General features: G+C 43.1%; 2 protein-coding genes across 3 annotated transcripts; both read left to right on the top strand.

Annotated features, from left to right (window-relative positions):
- The first annotated feature begins 3,002 nt into the window (after positions 1-3,002).
- On the top strand, positions 3,003-7,575 carry piga (phosphatidylinositol glycan anchor biosynthesis, class A). Of its 2 annotated transcripts, none has more exons than XM_070448780.1 (7): positions 3,003-3,164; positions 3,553-4,065; positions 4,327-4,597; positions 4,748-4,880; positions 4,964-5,096; positions 6,201-6,407; positions 6,565-7,575. In XM_070448780.1, exons 2-7 carry the CDS (start codon positions 3,619-3,621, stop codon positions 6,856-6,858), a joined length of 1,485 nt encoding a protein of 494 aa, XP_070304881.1. In that variant the 5' UTR covers positions 3,003-3,164; positions 3,553-3,618; the 3' UTR covers positions 6,859-7,575. The 2 variants fall into 2 exon arrangements, with proteins under 2 accessions (XP_070304881.1, XP_070304879.1); XM_070448778.1 differs by having other exon boundaries at positions 3,003-3,208.
- Positions 7,576-8,033: 458 nt separating this feature from the next.
- asb11 (ankyrin repeat and SOCS box containing 11) lies at positions 8,034-14,231 on the top strand. Its single transcript, XM_024009857.2, has 6 exons — positions 8,034-8,716; positions 12,596-12,675; positions 12,790-12,897; positions 13,032-13,182; positions 13,290-13,613; positions 13,888-14,231. Exons 1-6 carry the CDS (start codon positions 8,620-8,622, stop codon positions 14,010-14,012), a joined length of 885 nt encoding a protein of 294 aa, XP_023865625.1. The 5' UTR covers positions 8,034-8,619; the 3' UTR covers positions 14,013-14,231.
- Positions 14,232-14,697: the final 466 nt, after the last annotated feature.

Here is a 14,697-nt window from a genome sequence, read left to right as displayed (position 1 = left end):
CAACAACTACCTAATACACACAAATCTAAAGGAGTGAATGAGAATATGTACATGTAAGTATATGGATGAGCGATGGCCGAGCAGCATAGGCAAGGTGCAATAGATATTAAAATACAGTATATACATGAGATATGGGTAATGTAAGATATGTAAACATTATTAAAGTGCCATTATTTAGAGTGCATTGTATAAAGTGACTAGTGATCCATTTATTAAAGTGGCCAGTGACTGGGTCTCAATGTAGTCAGCAGCCTCTCTAAGTTAGTGATTGCTGTTTAGCAGTCTGATGGCCTTGAGATAGAAGCTGTTTTTCAGTCTCTTGCCCCAGCTTTGATGCACCTGTATTGACCTCGCCTTCTAGATGATAGCGGTATGAACAGTCCTTGATGTCCTTGATGATCTTTTTGGCCTTCCTGTGACATCGGGTGCTGTAGGTGTCATGGAGGGCAGGTAGTTTGCCTCCGGTGATGCGTTGTGTAGACCACACCACCCTCTGGAGAGCCTTGCGGTTGAGGGCGGTGCAGTTGCCGTACCAGGCTGTGATACAGCCCGACAGAATGCTCTCAATTGTGCATCTGTAAACATTTGTCAGGGTTTTGGGTGACAAGTCAAATTTCTTCAGCCTCCTGAGGTTGAAGAGGCACTGTTGCGCCTTCTTCACAACACTGTCTGTGTGGGTGGACCATTTCAGTTTGTCAGTGATGTGTACGCCGAGGAACTTAAAACTTTCCACCTTCTCCACTGCGGTCCCGTCGATGTGGATAGGGGCGGTGCTCCCTCTGCTGTTTCCTGAAGTCCACGATCAGCTCCTTTGTTTTGTTGACGTTGGGTGAGAGGTTATTTTCCTGTCACCAGCTTAATGATGAGCTTGGAGGGTACTGTGGTGTCATGGTGTTGAATACTGGGTACTATGGTGTTGAATACTGAGCTATAGTCAATGAACAGCATTCTTACATAGGTATTCATCTTGTCCAGATGGGATAGGGCAGTGTGCAGTGCAATGGGGATTGCATCGTCTGTGGATATATTGGGGCTGTAAGCAAATTGAAGTGGGTCTAGGGTGTCAGGTAAGGTAGAGGTGAGATTATTCCCAAACCACATGACCTTTGTTTTGGAGGTGTTCACAACAAGGTTAAGGGCAGTGAACGCTTGTTGGACACTAAGAAAGCATTGTTGTAGAGTGTTTAACACAAAATCCGGGGAGTGGCCAGCTGAGTATAAGACTATATCATCTGCATATAAATGGATGAGACAGCTTCCTACTGCCTGAGCTATGTTGTTGATGTAAATTGAGAAGAGCGTGGGGCATAGGATCGATCCTTGGGGTACTCCCTTGGTGACAGGCAGTGGCTGAGACAGCAGATATTCTGACCTTATACACTGCTCTCTTTGAGAGAGATAGTTAGCGAACCAGGCCAAAGACCCCTCAGAGACACCAATACTCCTAAGCCGGCCCACAAGAATGGAATGGTCTACTGTATCAAAAGCTTTGGCCAAGTCAATAAAAATAGCACAACATTGCTTAGTATCAAGGGCAATGGTGACATCATTCAGTCCTCCTGTTAAACCTTTCCCAGGTAGTTTTAATGGCAATGTCAGCAGCATGGTGCTAGTTAAAACTTATAAAATAAAGTAGTTTATTTCGATGGGCGGGGCAGAAATAACTTCTGGATTTGGTCACCATGTCCAATTTCTTCCATCCCAATTGATTTTAGTTTGAGTAGGATAGCAGCCTACACGAGAAATAACTTGTAATATTGGTAGTAACTATTTGGATGTCACTGTGATATCAAAGATAGTACAGTATATAGGCAGAAACGTATTCTCCAATAGAAATCCCAGATCAAGCTTGTAGGCGATGTCATGGCGATGTCATGCAGATAAACATGTCTTCGGGTCCAACGGTCATCTCGTACCGAACTGCCCATGTCTAGGCCATCAAATCAAAGACACTCCTACGATATAAAGTTGTTTTTGACGAAAATRTAAATGTTTCAGTTTGTCTCTTTTACGAGGCTGGAGTAATAACATGTTCAACTACTTAAGATATTGGCTCAGATCTAGGTTGTGCTTTTAGATTTCGAGAAAATTACCATCTAAAATAGAATTCTTCACTTCTCTAATTGACTTCTCAAACTCCAAACGCCGTCCTGGTCAGCTTGGTCTGCTTCGCAAGCGTTCCAGGAAGTCTTGCCATGTTGCGCCTTGTTGAACTGAAGACATTAACACAAGGGTTGCGGTCCAAACACTTAAAAGACACACCCCATCCCCTAAGACGTAAAATGAAGTGGACACTTCTGATGACGTATCATGATGTCTGACAAGTATACACTTGCAGGGCAAGGGGTGAGGGAGGAAGGAATGATTTTTAAATGGACCACCTTTGGCCGGAAATTCATCACTCATTCATCCCACTATGATTTTGTTTTCAGCCACCGGTAGCTTGTGGTGCTTTATATGGGCTACAGTCAATTATGAGTGCATGTCTACTTATATTAAAAATATCATTATTAAAATACGCCTAGCTGGAACTTCTGAAGGAAAATGTTTTATTTMTACAATTTCCAAAAGATAACCAAACAAAAACATATTTACTTTTTATGTAGTAACAAAATGTCTACCTTATTTGCATTCGTTTTTACTTACACTTGTATGTTGACTTCTCCATTGATGTTGTTTTAACATTTTCACAGACTTTTCTTAGCAGGATGTACAATCGTGAATTGAATTATGGGGAGTTTCAGGCCGTAGTGTGAACATAATTGTACACTTGCAAAGCCGACTAAAAACGAGGGCTGAGGGGCTTACATTGCAAACTTCCCTTGCTTGGCTAATCATTTAAACCACCCTCCAAGATGACGACGGGGATTCCCCCAAGGGCATAAGGCGAGGGTAAGCGGACAAGGGTGTGTCTTTTAAGTGTTTGGACCGCACTTTTAAGTGTTTGGAACACACATTTAAGTGTTTGGACCGCAACCCAGGTGTTGAACGCACCAGAGGCAGTGAGGCTATTCCTGACTACTACAGCAGGAGGCAGCAATAACACCAGATTCTAGAAGAAGAAGAAGAATAGAAAGAAGAAGAAGACGATCTGAAGCGGACCAGGAAGTGAAGAGGTTGTTTTGATTGACAGAAATTTGAATGAAGATGGACTGAGACAAAATGTAGGTTTATATCAAACAAAAAACAATTTCGCGTTGTTTTGAAGGTAAGATCGTAGTCTCTCAAGTCCCAATCGTCCAAATGTTCTCGGAAGCATTACAGCAAACATACTAGCTAGCTTACCTAGCCTCATTTCTAACTTGCGAGCTACGTTAGCATGCTACCTCCAAGCCACAAATTAATCGGTTATCTATGGGAATCGTTGTCCAAGCCACTACAAAGATAATTCCTCGACTTGCTAGCTTACTTGCAACTGCTTATTCATAGATAACCTTTCCATAAACTTCATTACCAAAGTGTATGTTGTAGTTAGATCAAGTCCTAGGTTAATCTGGGCAGATTGTGTAGTTGTAGCTATCCATTGTAATGTTTATTTCATTGTTTACTCAGTGCATGGTTGCTCTAAATGTAAGACGCCTGTATGAGTGACGCACACCACCATATAACTCCACCACCATGGGCCAGCGAAGGAGGGGGGCARCTGTCCACGCTCCCCTAGCCAACAGACACCCTGATGGGCTCACAGTGGCTCCCCAGGCCCCTGCCAGGAAGCACAACATCTGCATGGTGTCAGACTTTTTTTACCCCAACATGGGTGGGGTGGAGAGCCACATCTACCAGCTGTCTCAGTGTCTGATAGAGAAGGGTCACAAGGTGGTGATCGCCACCCACGCCTACGGCTGCAGAAAGGGGGTCCGCTACCTGACCAACGGGCTCAAGGTGTACTACCTGCCCCTGCAGGTGATGTACAACCAGTCCACAGCTACCACCTGCTTCCACAGCCTGCCGCTGCTGCGCTGCGTGTTTGTCAGGGAGCGCATCACCGTGGTGCACGCCCACAGCTCCTTCTCCGCCATGGGCCACGATGCATTGTTCCACGCCAAGACCATGGGCCTCAACACGGTGGGTAGCAGTCTAACAGAGTTGTGGGTAGCAGTCTAACAGAGTTGTGGGTAGCCAGTCCTTAACAGAGTTGTGGGTAGCAGTCTTAACAGAGTTGTGTGTGGTGAAACTAAGCCAATTTTGACCGAAAGTGGTGCACTTTAGGGAAGATGATGCCATTGCAGGCGCATCCTAGAGCAAGATGAGAGCATATAAAGTTCCTAAAATAGTTTTTGTGTGTCCATTTAGTATAAATAACTAAAAGTTGTTGTCTGTTTACAGGTGTTTACTGACCACTCCCTCTTTGGTTTTGCTGATGTTAGCTCAGTGCTGACCAATAAGCTGCTGACGGTGTCTCTGTGCGACACCAATCACATTGTGTGCGTGTCGTACACCAGTAAGGAGAACACCGTGCTTAGGGCAGCACTTGACCCCGAGATTGTTTCTGTCATCCCCAACGCTGTCGACCCCACAGACTTCACCCCCGACCCTTCCCAGCGCTATGACGACAGGATCACCATCGTAGTGGTCAGCCGCCTCGTTTATCGTAAAGGTATGGAGGGGTGAGACTATATAATGATAAATGTAGACCCCACATAGCAAAAAGATGAACTATGTGCGCTTGTCGTTTATCAATAAATAAAGCCTGTAGATATGATTGTAGGAATGTGAAGTCTCAACTGCTGCTTTTACACTTTTTTAGGAATAGATCTTCTGGGTGGGATCATCCCAGAGCTGTGCCTCAAACATCCCGATCTACATTTCCTGATTGGTGGAGAGGGACCAAAGAGAATCGTGTTGGAGGAAGTGAGAGAGAAATACCAGCTACACGACAGGTAGAATTAAACAGTGATGTGTGTGGGTTGGTATATGTTTGTGGGTGTAGGTGTGTCTCTGATTTGCTTCTCTCTCTCCCCAGGGTGCGTCTCCTGGGGGCCCTTGAGCATAAGGATGTGCGGGGGGTCCTGGTCCAGGGACATATCTTCCTCAACACCTCCCTGACCGAGGCCTTCTGCATGGCTATAGTGGAGGGGGCCAGCTGTGGACTACAGGTCTGTTTGCCTACTGAATATTAATCGATATTCATCCTCTTGCCCATACCTGGACACAAACTAGAAGGTGGTTGTACTGTTAATAGCTGTTTATAGCTGGCTTTTTGGCAAAACAAAAAAATGATACAAATGCTGATAAATACAATTGCTGCAGGCCAGTTGTCTGGCAGAAGAGAAATAATACTTTTTAGCCAATTTATTGCTGTAAATACCGGTTGATGTAAATACATTTGSTTGGTCCTGCTTATAGGTCTTTAGGTTCATTCGCAACATTTTGTGGATTTAAATTGGCGCATGTGTACAGTATATTCGTTATGTATCTTATTTATCACGTGTACAGCATACAGATACAGAGTCTGAGTGGAAAATCTGTCAGACAGCGCAAGAGCTACTGCTAAAACATCACAAACATTAAATGCATATGCAATGGAAGGCAGGCTACATCAGCTTGACACACACCACTTTGCAATGAGCTGGAGGCAGTATCCATTTTGAAAACATATACTTTATTGTTTGAAATCTGAAAGTTTTACTACATATTATGAGGCATGTCTTACCATGCTTCAAAGTACCCTAGCCAAAATCAGACCATATCCGTAGAGGCAATTATTTAAAATCCACTTTCTTTCATTGTCCATTAGCCAAAAGCACAATCCTATTAGCAACCCATGTTAGTTGTTGCGTATTACATCTCCCCTCTTTCTACATTTCTAATGGATATTTTCATCTCTGTCACATGAAATCACTCATGTGCGGTGYGCTTTGGACAGCGCTGTTTTCCCGCTAATTGCATTACAGAACGAAACATTTCTACTATAGTAGATTGACAGGCTAGTGATTTTGTTGTTTGTTACTGGTCTTGTTGTCTGAGGAAAAGTTAATGGGGACAGTTATTCTAACATCTTCAAAGTGCACATCAGAGTTCAGTAAAAAAGGACCGCACATCGTTGCACCCTCAACTTTTAATATGAATTACCATATTACCACAAGCGCCGTGAGTGTACATCCTAATCGGGTTATGCACCCAATGCATATGGGTCTGGGAATTTTGTCATTGAGTATGTGTGTGGTTAATGAGGTTCATGGAAGTGTGTGTGTGTGTAGGTGGTAAGTACGCGTGTTGGAGGGATCCCTGAGGTTCTGCCTGAGGATCTGATCACCCTGTGTGAGCCCACCGTGCGTTCTCTTTGTGCCGGCCTGGACAGTGTCATCGCTAGGCAACGATCGGGCAGCGTCGCCTCCCCAGCTTCCATCCACGCCCACGTCTGCACCCTCTACACCTGGAGGAATGTCGCAGAGAGGACCGAGAAGGTAGGCTCATACATGCGTAATATATTTTGTATGTTTCCTAAATCTAGACTGTGATACACTGCCGTAATACCTTTAATTGACACAGACTGGGATATTGATGAGATTTAATTCATTGATACTAACACTATGTGTGTGTATCTTCTCTCTGTTCTGTCAGGTGTATGACCGTGTGGCTGGGGAGAAGGTTCTTCCTCTTGACAGACGGCTGCTCAGATTGAGAACCCACTGTGGCCCTGTGGCAGGCTCCATCTTTGCCTTCTTTGCTGTCCTCGACTTCCTCTTCCTGATCCTTCTCCGCTGGCTCCTCCCAGACTGCCTCATAGACGTTGCCATGGACGCCACGGGCCCCCAGGGGCTGTGGAGGCAGGGCTTGGGCGATAGGAAAGGAACTCACTCTAAAAGTGCCATGTTGACAAAGGAGGAGCCAGGTGGTCAAAAGACCAAGCTATGATGATAACTCCAAGCAAACACAACTCCTTATCCTCAACCTTAATATAACTGCTTAAAAAAATCTTAACTTGACCTCTGACCCAACACCTAATCAGCTGTGGATACTGACCACTCATTGCAGAATGTTTTAAGGGGAACCCTGATGTTTACAATAGGATGAGTGTTCTTGCTCAGGTTAAGACGGTTATAGATATACTTTTTATTCTTTGTAACCCCGGAATGAACTACAAAACTGAAGCACTAATGTTCCACTCCTAGTTTTTGTATTTTAATTTCTTTATCAATGCTTTGCACTGAATAAAGAAGGATATAGGTTYACAGATAATTATTTGATTAGGGAAGGAGGTTGGGTGGTATACCGTTATTACAAAAATGCCACAATGAATGCCACTGGTTGCCATAGACAGCAGTATAAACTTTAAGGGGAGTCTAATAGCATAGTTTTGTATTTCAACACCACCCACTAACCAAGTTCCCTTCCTTGTCCTTTTGTGCTTGAATTTCATTTTTTGTAGTTCTCTGCTGTTTAACTTTTTTACTCATATCATGCTTTGCCAATGTCTTTGTTGGGTGGTTCCTCTCCTTTGGAGATTGTTTATTTTTTACAAATGTTTGTGAGCTCATGCTTAAGGCTGTGTGTACCCTAATGATGCACTGATTCCTGAACCTTGACCTATGATGGAAATAAGGAAAGTAAAGTCTGTTTCGGGATGACCTATTTTATCACCCTTTTTTCTGATCATGGATTTTCAATAGCTAGGGCCTCAAACTTCTTGTACGTCCTGGAACAAAAACATCACAGTTTTCACTGTAAACATCTTGCCAGACGAAACACATAGCAATGAAAGGGGAGGAGGTAGGAATGGCATTCCTATCTTTTCAAGGGTGAGGGTAGTGCACCATTCACACATCGTTAGGGTTGTAGTCTGGGTAAATAGCATCATTGTTGTCACTATAGAAACACATTTTCTGCCTAAAGTGGTTTTAAGGTATTCATGAGGGTCAAATGTTTCAAAGAGATGTAGGAGAGAGTACTGTATGCAAGGGAGGTTCCAGAGGGGCTGGACACACCCAGCACCCCTATACATGTAACATACTAATCTAGCTCAATAGTTTTAGAACAAGTCTGAAAAGTCAATATGGTATGTTATGTAGCCCTCATTCAGACTGAAGACTGAACCACGGTTTGGTAAAAACATGTTGGTAAAAACAAGTTTTTACTTTCAAAATAGCCAACTATTCACATTCCAATGTGGATGTACTACAGGCACCATGTTTTGACTGGCTGTTTTGAAGTGATGTCCCTGAAGGAAACAGTGACCCGGACTTGAATGATGTAACGACACAGATATGCAGATAGCTTTACTACTCCACTCTTAAAATGGGCTTTTAGAAAGTCCTAAACAGATTTCTTAAATTCAATCGCACCTTATCCAATAATTTTTTTCTTACGCCATAAGGTTGTCCTCTGCACATGTTGAAATACCACACCTTATCACCTAGATATCAGAATAGACACAGATGTTCCATTTGTGTGTGTCTGTGTCTGTCGGTCCTATGCTTACCTCTATTGTCATGCAACGGTTCCCCAATTCCACGGAAAGGGGGGTTGTAGGGGTGGTACTCCTTTCCTCAGGGTTGGGGGAGGAGGTAGCTTGGGGCCTGATAAGAGGTCTGGGAAGGCCAGCAGTGGGCAGACAGGTTTGTGGATCCCACCCATAGCTGGTTCATTCACTGTGGAGGAGGCTGCTGTTGTTTGACCATGACTGGTGTGCAGACGGAGATTGCCCTGTGCAGTCGGCCTTGGAGGGRACCCTTCCACATCTATGGTGGACTGGCATGCAACTCGCTCATGGCTGGTATGGTTTTCTCTTTTTCTTCTGCTGCTTTGACAAAGTAAATACTGTTTAGCAAGTTTGTGTTCTGTGAGAGCAAGAAAGTTACACTTACAATTTGAGAGAGGCCAAGAGATCTTCAGTGTGTTCTGTGCTTTTGTCTGTGGTATTGGTGTTCAACAGAGAAGGTTGGTGTCCTGAATAAACACATTATACAGTATGTTTTCCTAAGAGTTGAGAACCAGAGTTGTTTCAGATATTTCAGGAAGTTGGTTGAGGCGATGAGAGATAGAGAAAATGGAAAGAGAGAGCAGTTAGGTCAAGATATATTGGTGTGTGTTTTTAGAAGAAGAATACTGTCTACCTACTGGTTGATTCAATGTTGTTTACATGTAATTTCAACCCAATTTTTTTATGTGATGACGTTGAATCCACGTGGAAAACTGATTGGATTTGAAGAACAAAAGTAAACAACTTAAGGGAATTTTGTATTTTTAAAAAACATAAATCCAATGACATGGTGAAATATTTTTGTTGACAAATCCAACCAAATGTAAATCAAAACTAAACATTGAACTGATATCTGTGCACAGTAGGTAGCCGACTGATGTATGTCCTGAATAAATATACTGCATATCATTTTCTTAGTGAAAGTAAGGGAACCAAAGTCTAGTTTAGTAATACCCAGTGGTGGAAAAAGTAACCAGTTCCCATACTTGAGTAAAAGTAAAGATACAGTGCATTTGGAAAGTATTCAGACCCCTTCAATTTTTCCACATTTTGTTACATTAGTCTTATTCGAAAATGTATTAAATTACAAATGTTCCTCATCAATCTACACACAATAGCACGTAATGACAAAGCAAAAACAGGTTTTTAGAAATTTTTGAAAATGTTGTTCTTCTCGTGTAGTGACATCATSGSGGGGGGGGGGGGGGTATAGTTAATCACGTCCACAGACACACACACTTCTGAAACCATTCATGTGCGCCACACAGTGCACACTTTTATTTCAGTCCATTTCCCATCTTCCGTGTAACCATTCCCCCCACAGAGAGACAAACATATTTGCATGAGGGGGTGTAGAAATTGATAAGATATATTTGTGATGTTAGCCTGTAGCCTACTGCTTCTCCATGGGACATAGATGTGAGAGACTTACATTTAGGATGAAAACATTAGCATTGCCGGTGTAGTCATTGGAAATCAGATTACCCGCTGCTGATGCATTACATGGATCTCTGAATCTGTGGGAGCACCGCAGGCAGACAAGCAGGAGAGGTGTTGTTCAGCATATCCTAGTAGTAAACGAATGGATATGAGGGCTACCCTGAGCGACCACTGGGATCACTTAACATAAATTGTAGCATTGGGGGTAGAGATGCCTGGGGGCTTTAACACGAAACCCAAATCGACTGCGCTATCACGATACGCAGGTTAAAATATCAAAACAAGCTGTTGTTGTTTTGATATTTTAACCTGCGTTTGGTGTAGGGGGACAAAATACATTTATACACGATGGCGCAAGCGCGCAGCCAGCTTGGGTTCCGTGTTACAACCTTTGATTGGCTTGTGCCATTATTACCGTGCGTTAGCGATGGCCGGAAACCTTCGCTTAATCTTAGACCAAACACGTTGAGCACTCGATATGTGAGTTCGCGACAGAATCAAGGCAATCTATAAAACTAGTTGTACTACATTCTTCTCAATTTCCCCCCCAACTTTTCCCACATTTTGTTACGCTACAGCCTTATTCTAAAATGGATTAAATAAACACATTTCCTCAGCAATCTTACACACAACACCCAAACATGACAAAGCAATTTTTTTCCTCAAATGTACTAAATATAAATAAAAAACAGAAATACCTTATTTACATAAGTATTCAGACCCGTTGCTATGAGACACGAAACTGAGCTCAGGTTCATCCTTTTTCCATTGATCATCCTTGAGATGTTTCTACAACTTGATTGGAGACCACCTGTGGTAAATTCAATTGATTGGACATGATTTGGAAAGGCAAACACCTGTCTATATAAGGTCCCACAGTTGACAGTGCATGTCAGAAAGAACCAAGCCATGAGGTCGAAGGAATTGAATGTAGAGTGCTGAGACAGGAGTGTGGTCAGGCACAGATCTGGGGAAGGGTACTAAAAATGTTGGCAGCATTGAAGAGCCCAAAGAACACAGTGGTCTCCATCATTGTTAAATGAAAGAAGTTTGGAACCACCAACAACCACCAAGAGAAACTGAGCAATCTGGGGAGAAGGGCCTTGGTTAAGGAGGTGACCAAGAACCCRATGGTCACTCAGAGTTCCTCTGTGGAGATGGGAGAACCTTACAGAAGGACAATCATCTCTGCCGCACTCCACTGATCGGTCCTTAATGGTGAAGCATGGGGATGGCAGCATCAGGCTGTGGGGATGTTTTTCAACTGCAGGGACTGGGAGACTAGTCAGGATCGAGGCAAAGATGAACGGAGCTAAGTACAGTGAGATCCTTGATGAAATCTTTCTCTGGAGTGCTCAGGGCCTCCGACTGGGGCAAAGGTTCACCTTCCAACAGGACAACAACCCTATGCACACAGCCAAGACAACGCAGGAGGGGCTTCGGGACAAGTCTCTGAGGGGCCAGATCCCGGACTTGAACCCGATCAAACATTTCTGGAGAGACCTGAAAATATCTGTGCAGCGACGCTCCCCATTCAACCTGACAGTCTTTGAGAGGATCTGCAAATAAGAATGGGAGAAACTCCCCAAATACAGGTGTGCCAAGCTTGTAGGGTCATACCCAAGAAGACTCAACGCTGTAATCACTGCCAAAGGTGCTTCAACAAGGTACTAAGTAAAGAGTCTGAATACTTAATTTATTTTCATATAGAATTTRTAAAAATCTGTTTTTGCTTTGTTATTATGGGGTATTGTGTGTAGCTTGATGAGGGGGAAAAATGTATTTAATCTATTTTAGAATAAGGCTGTAACGTAACAACGTGGTCATGGTCTGAATACTTTCTGAATGCAGTGTATGTTACAGATACATCAGCATGTAGATATGCAGAGTTAAAATACTGTATGTTACAGATACATCAGCATGTAGATATGCAGAGTTAAAATACTGTATGTTACAGATACATCAGCATGTAGATATGCAGAGTAACAATACAGTACCTTAATAGAAAATGCCTCAAGTAAATGTGAAAGTCACCCAGTAAAATACTACTTGAGTAAAAGACAAAGCATTTGATTTTAAATAGCAAAAGTATAAGTCATTTAAAATTCCTTAGGCATATCAGATGGCACAATTTTATTTACAGATAGTCAGGGGCACATTCCAACACAGACATAACTTACAAATTAAGTATTTGTGTTTAGTGAGTCTGCCAAATCAGAGACAGTAGTGATGCACAGGGATATTCTCTTTAAGTGTGTGATTTTGACAATTTTCCTGTCCTCTTAAGCATTCATAATGTAACAAGTACTTTGGTGTCAAAGAAAGTGTATGGAGTAAAAAGTACATTATTTTCTTTGGGAATGTAGTGGAGTAAAAGTTGTCAAAAAAATAAATTACCCCCCCCCCCCCAAAAGAAACTGCTGTAGTACTTAAGTATTTACACCACTGGTAGTACTTGAGTATGTGAGACCACATTTCCCTTACAGTGCCTCTCATTTGCACATGAACTCTCCTGGCTGTTCCAACAGGTTTCTGATGTATATTCATTTACTTCTATTGATGAGACGAGACAGTTAGTACAACCAGTTTGGGGGGAGAGAGAGAGGAAGTCAGTGTGGTTGTTTAGTTCTCCCAGGTAGTGTTTATTTGTGATACTAGTGCAGGAACTGGGCTTCAGTGTCTCTGAGGTCCAGGAGATTGCTTGTCTGATAATGATGTGCTGTGTTTGGACAGACTTGTGGTCAGACAGGACCCCTCTTCACGATGCTGCCTACCAGGGTAGACTCCTGATCCTGAGGACTCTGGTCTCACAGGTAGACAGTCAAAACCATGTCTTACAGTATAAAGCTGCCATAAAAATGACATACTGACACTAAACAAAACACACATCACATAGACATGAAGTCCTCCATCTTCTCCACTCTCAGGGGTTTCCTGTGGACATGCTGACAATGGACAGGGTCTCTCCCCTCCACGAGGCCTGCCTCGGAGGACATTACGCCTGTACCACGTTCCTACTGGAGAATGGGGCCAATGTAAGGACACCCTTTTTTTCTTCTTCTCTCGCTCACACTAGGAAGAATCAAAGGTGATGAATGATTGTTTTTACCAATATAGGTAGCGTCTAACCTAAAGCCGCTTCATGTGATTGCTCCCTGTGTGTCTGCAGGTGGAGATGGTATCGACTGATGGAGCCACACCCCTCTTCAATGCCTGCAGCAGTGGGAGTGTTGCCTGTGTCAGACTGATTCTACAGCACAGCCCCAACACACATGCTGTCCATCACCTGGCATCACCCATCCACCAGGCTGCAAAGAGAGGTAAGTGTGCATGTGGATTTATTTTATGTGCAGTGTGACTCAGAATGACCATTTCATGCAGCATAATGGTAAACATTGTACTCAGTAAAAGTTGTTTCCCTCCCCAGGTCACAGGGAGTGTCTAGAGGTGTTGCTGTCCCATGGATTCCACATAGACCTGGAGCTGCCTGGTGTGGGAACCCCTTTGTACACAGCCTGTCTGGCCCAGGCCACCGACTGTGTGGAGAGACTGCTGCAATCAGGTGTTGATGTCCAGGGTGGGTGTGGTCATGACACACCATTACATGCTGCAGTGCTAGGGGGAGAAGTCAGGATGGTGGAGCTTCTGATGGACTACGGGGCTGATGGGAGTTGTAGGAATTCAGACGGGAAGACTCCTCTGGAGCTGGCAGCTTGCGACAGTACAGTCAGAACTACAATACAGAAAAGAGGTGAAAATACTTGTTTATTAATGCATTCACACGCACATCCACGCATACATGACTCTACCCAAACGTCCCACTGGCAACACAATGTTTGAATCAACGTTGTTCCCACTTCATTTCAATGAAGTTAACTTGAACCAACATGGAATAGACGTTGAATTTACATCTGTGCCCAGTGGGCTATTAGTATGTCTACTGATGGAAGGCTATCAACATATTTTCCATGTCTGACATATCTCCTTCGTTTTACCTCCTTACTGCCTCACCTCTTTCTCCCCAGGTCCCTGCACTCTTTCTCAGCTGTGTCGGTTCTGCATTCGGAGAAGTTTGGGACATGCTCGTCTGGACAGAACATCAGCCCTCTTCCTCCCTTACAGACTCCAGGCTTTCCTGCTTTACCAGTAACACTGAAACTGCAACTTTGTTACAAATGTTTGGTAATTTGTATTTTTTTATATCTATTTTAATCAACTTGTTCAATGTTTTTAGCAGTGAGTTGGTGACTGAACAAATGAATGGTTTTGTTTTTCTTGGTTTAATAGAAATTGGGTTGACTGACTTTTGTAGCTTTTCTCAGGATGCTGTATTTGTCTAATAAAATGATCATATTCAACATATCCAAAATAGCTTTTCTTTTGTCTTAAACCCCTTATGTTGACGTGGACATGTATTTATTGTAATTGGGGAACATAAACAGTAGGGGAAGCCCCATCACATACTGTATCAGTATGCATTGCTAGTGCATCTCAACAGTCACCAGCGGCTTCTTCTCCTAGATGCCTTTCCTATATCTGTGAGAAGAGGGGGATTAACCTGTCTAGGACTGGGGTTCCGCTAGCAGAACCCCTCGCCAATGAAATTGCAAGGCGCCAAATACAAATCAACAAATCTCATAAATCAAATTTCTCAAACATACAAGTATTAGGCACCATTTTAAATATACAATTCTCGTTAATCCAGCCAGTGTCTGATTTCAAAAATGCTTTACAKCGAAAGCTCCACAAACAATTGTTAGGTCACCACCAAGTCACAGAAAAACCCAGCCATTTTTCCTGCCAAAGAGAGGAGTCACAAAAAGCACAAATAGAGA

This window comes from Salvelinus sp. IW2-2015, linkage group LG2 (genome assembly GCF_002910315.2).
Source record: "Salvelinus sp. IW2-2015 linkage group LG2, ASM291031v2, whole genome shotgun sequence".
NCBI lineage: Eukaryota > Metazoa > Chordata > Actinopteri > Salmoniformes > Salmonidae > Salvelinus > Salvelinus sp. IW2-2015.
Note: the sequence above shows the minus strand (reverse complement) of the source record. Positions and strands in the feature narration are given on the sequence as shown.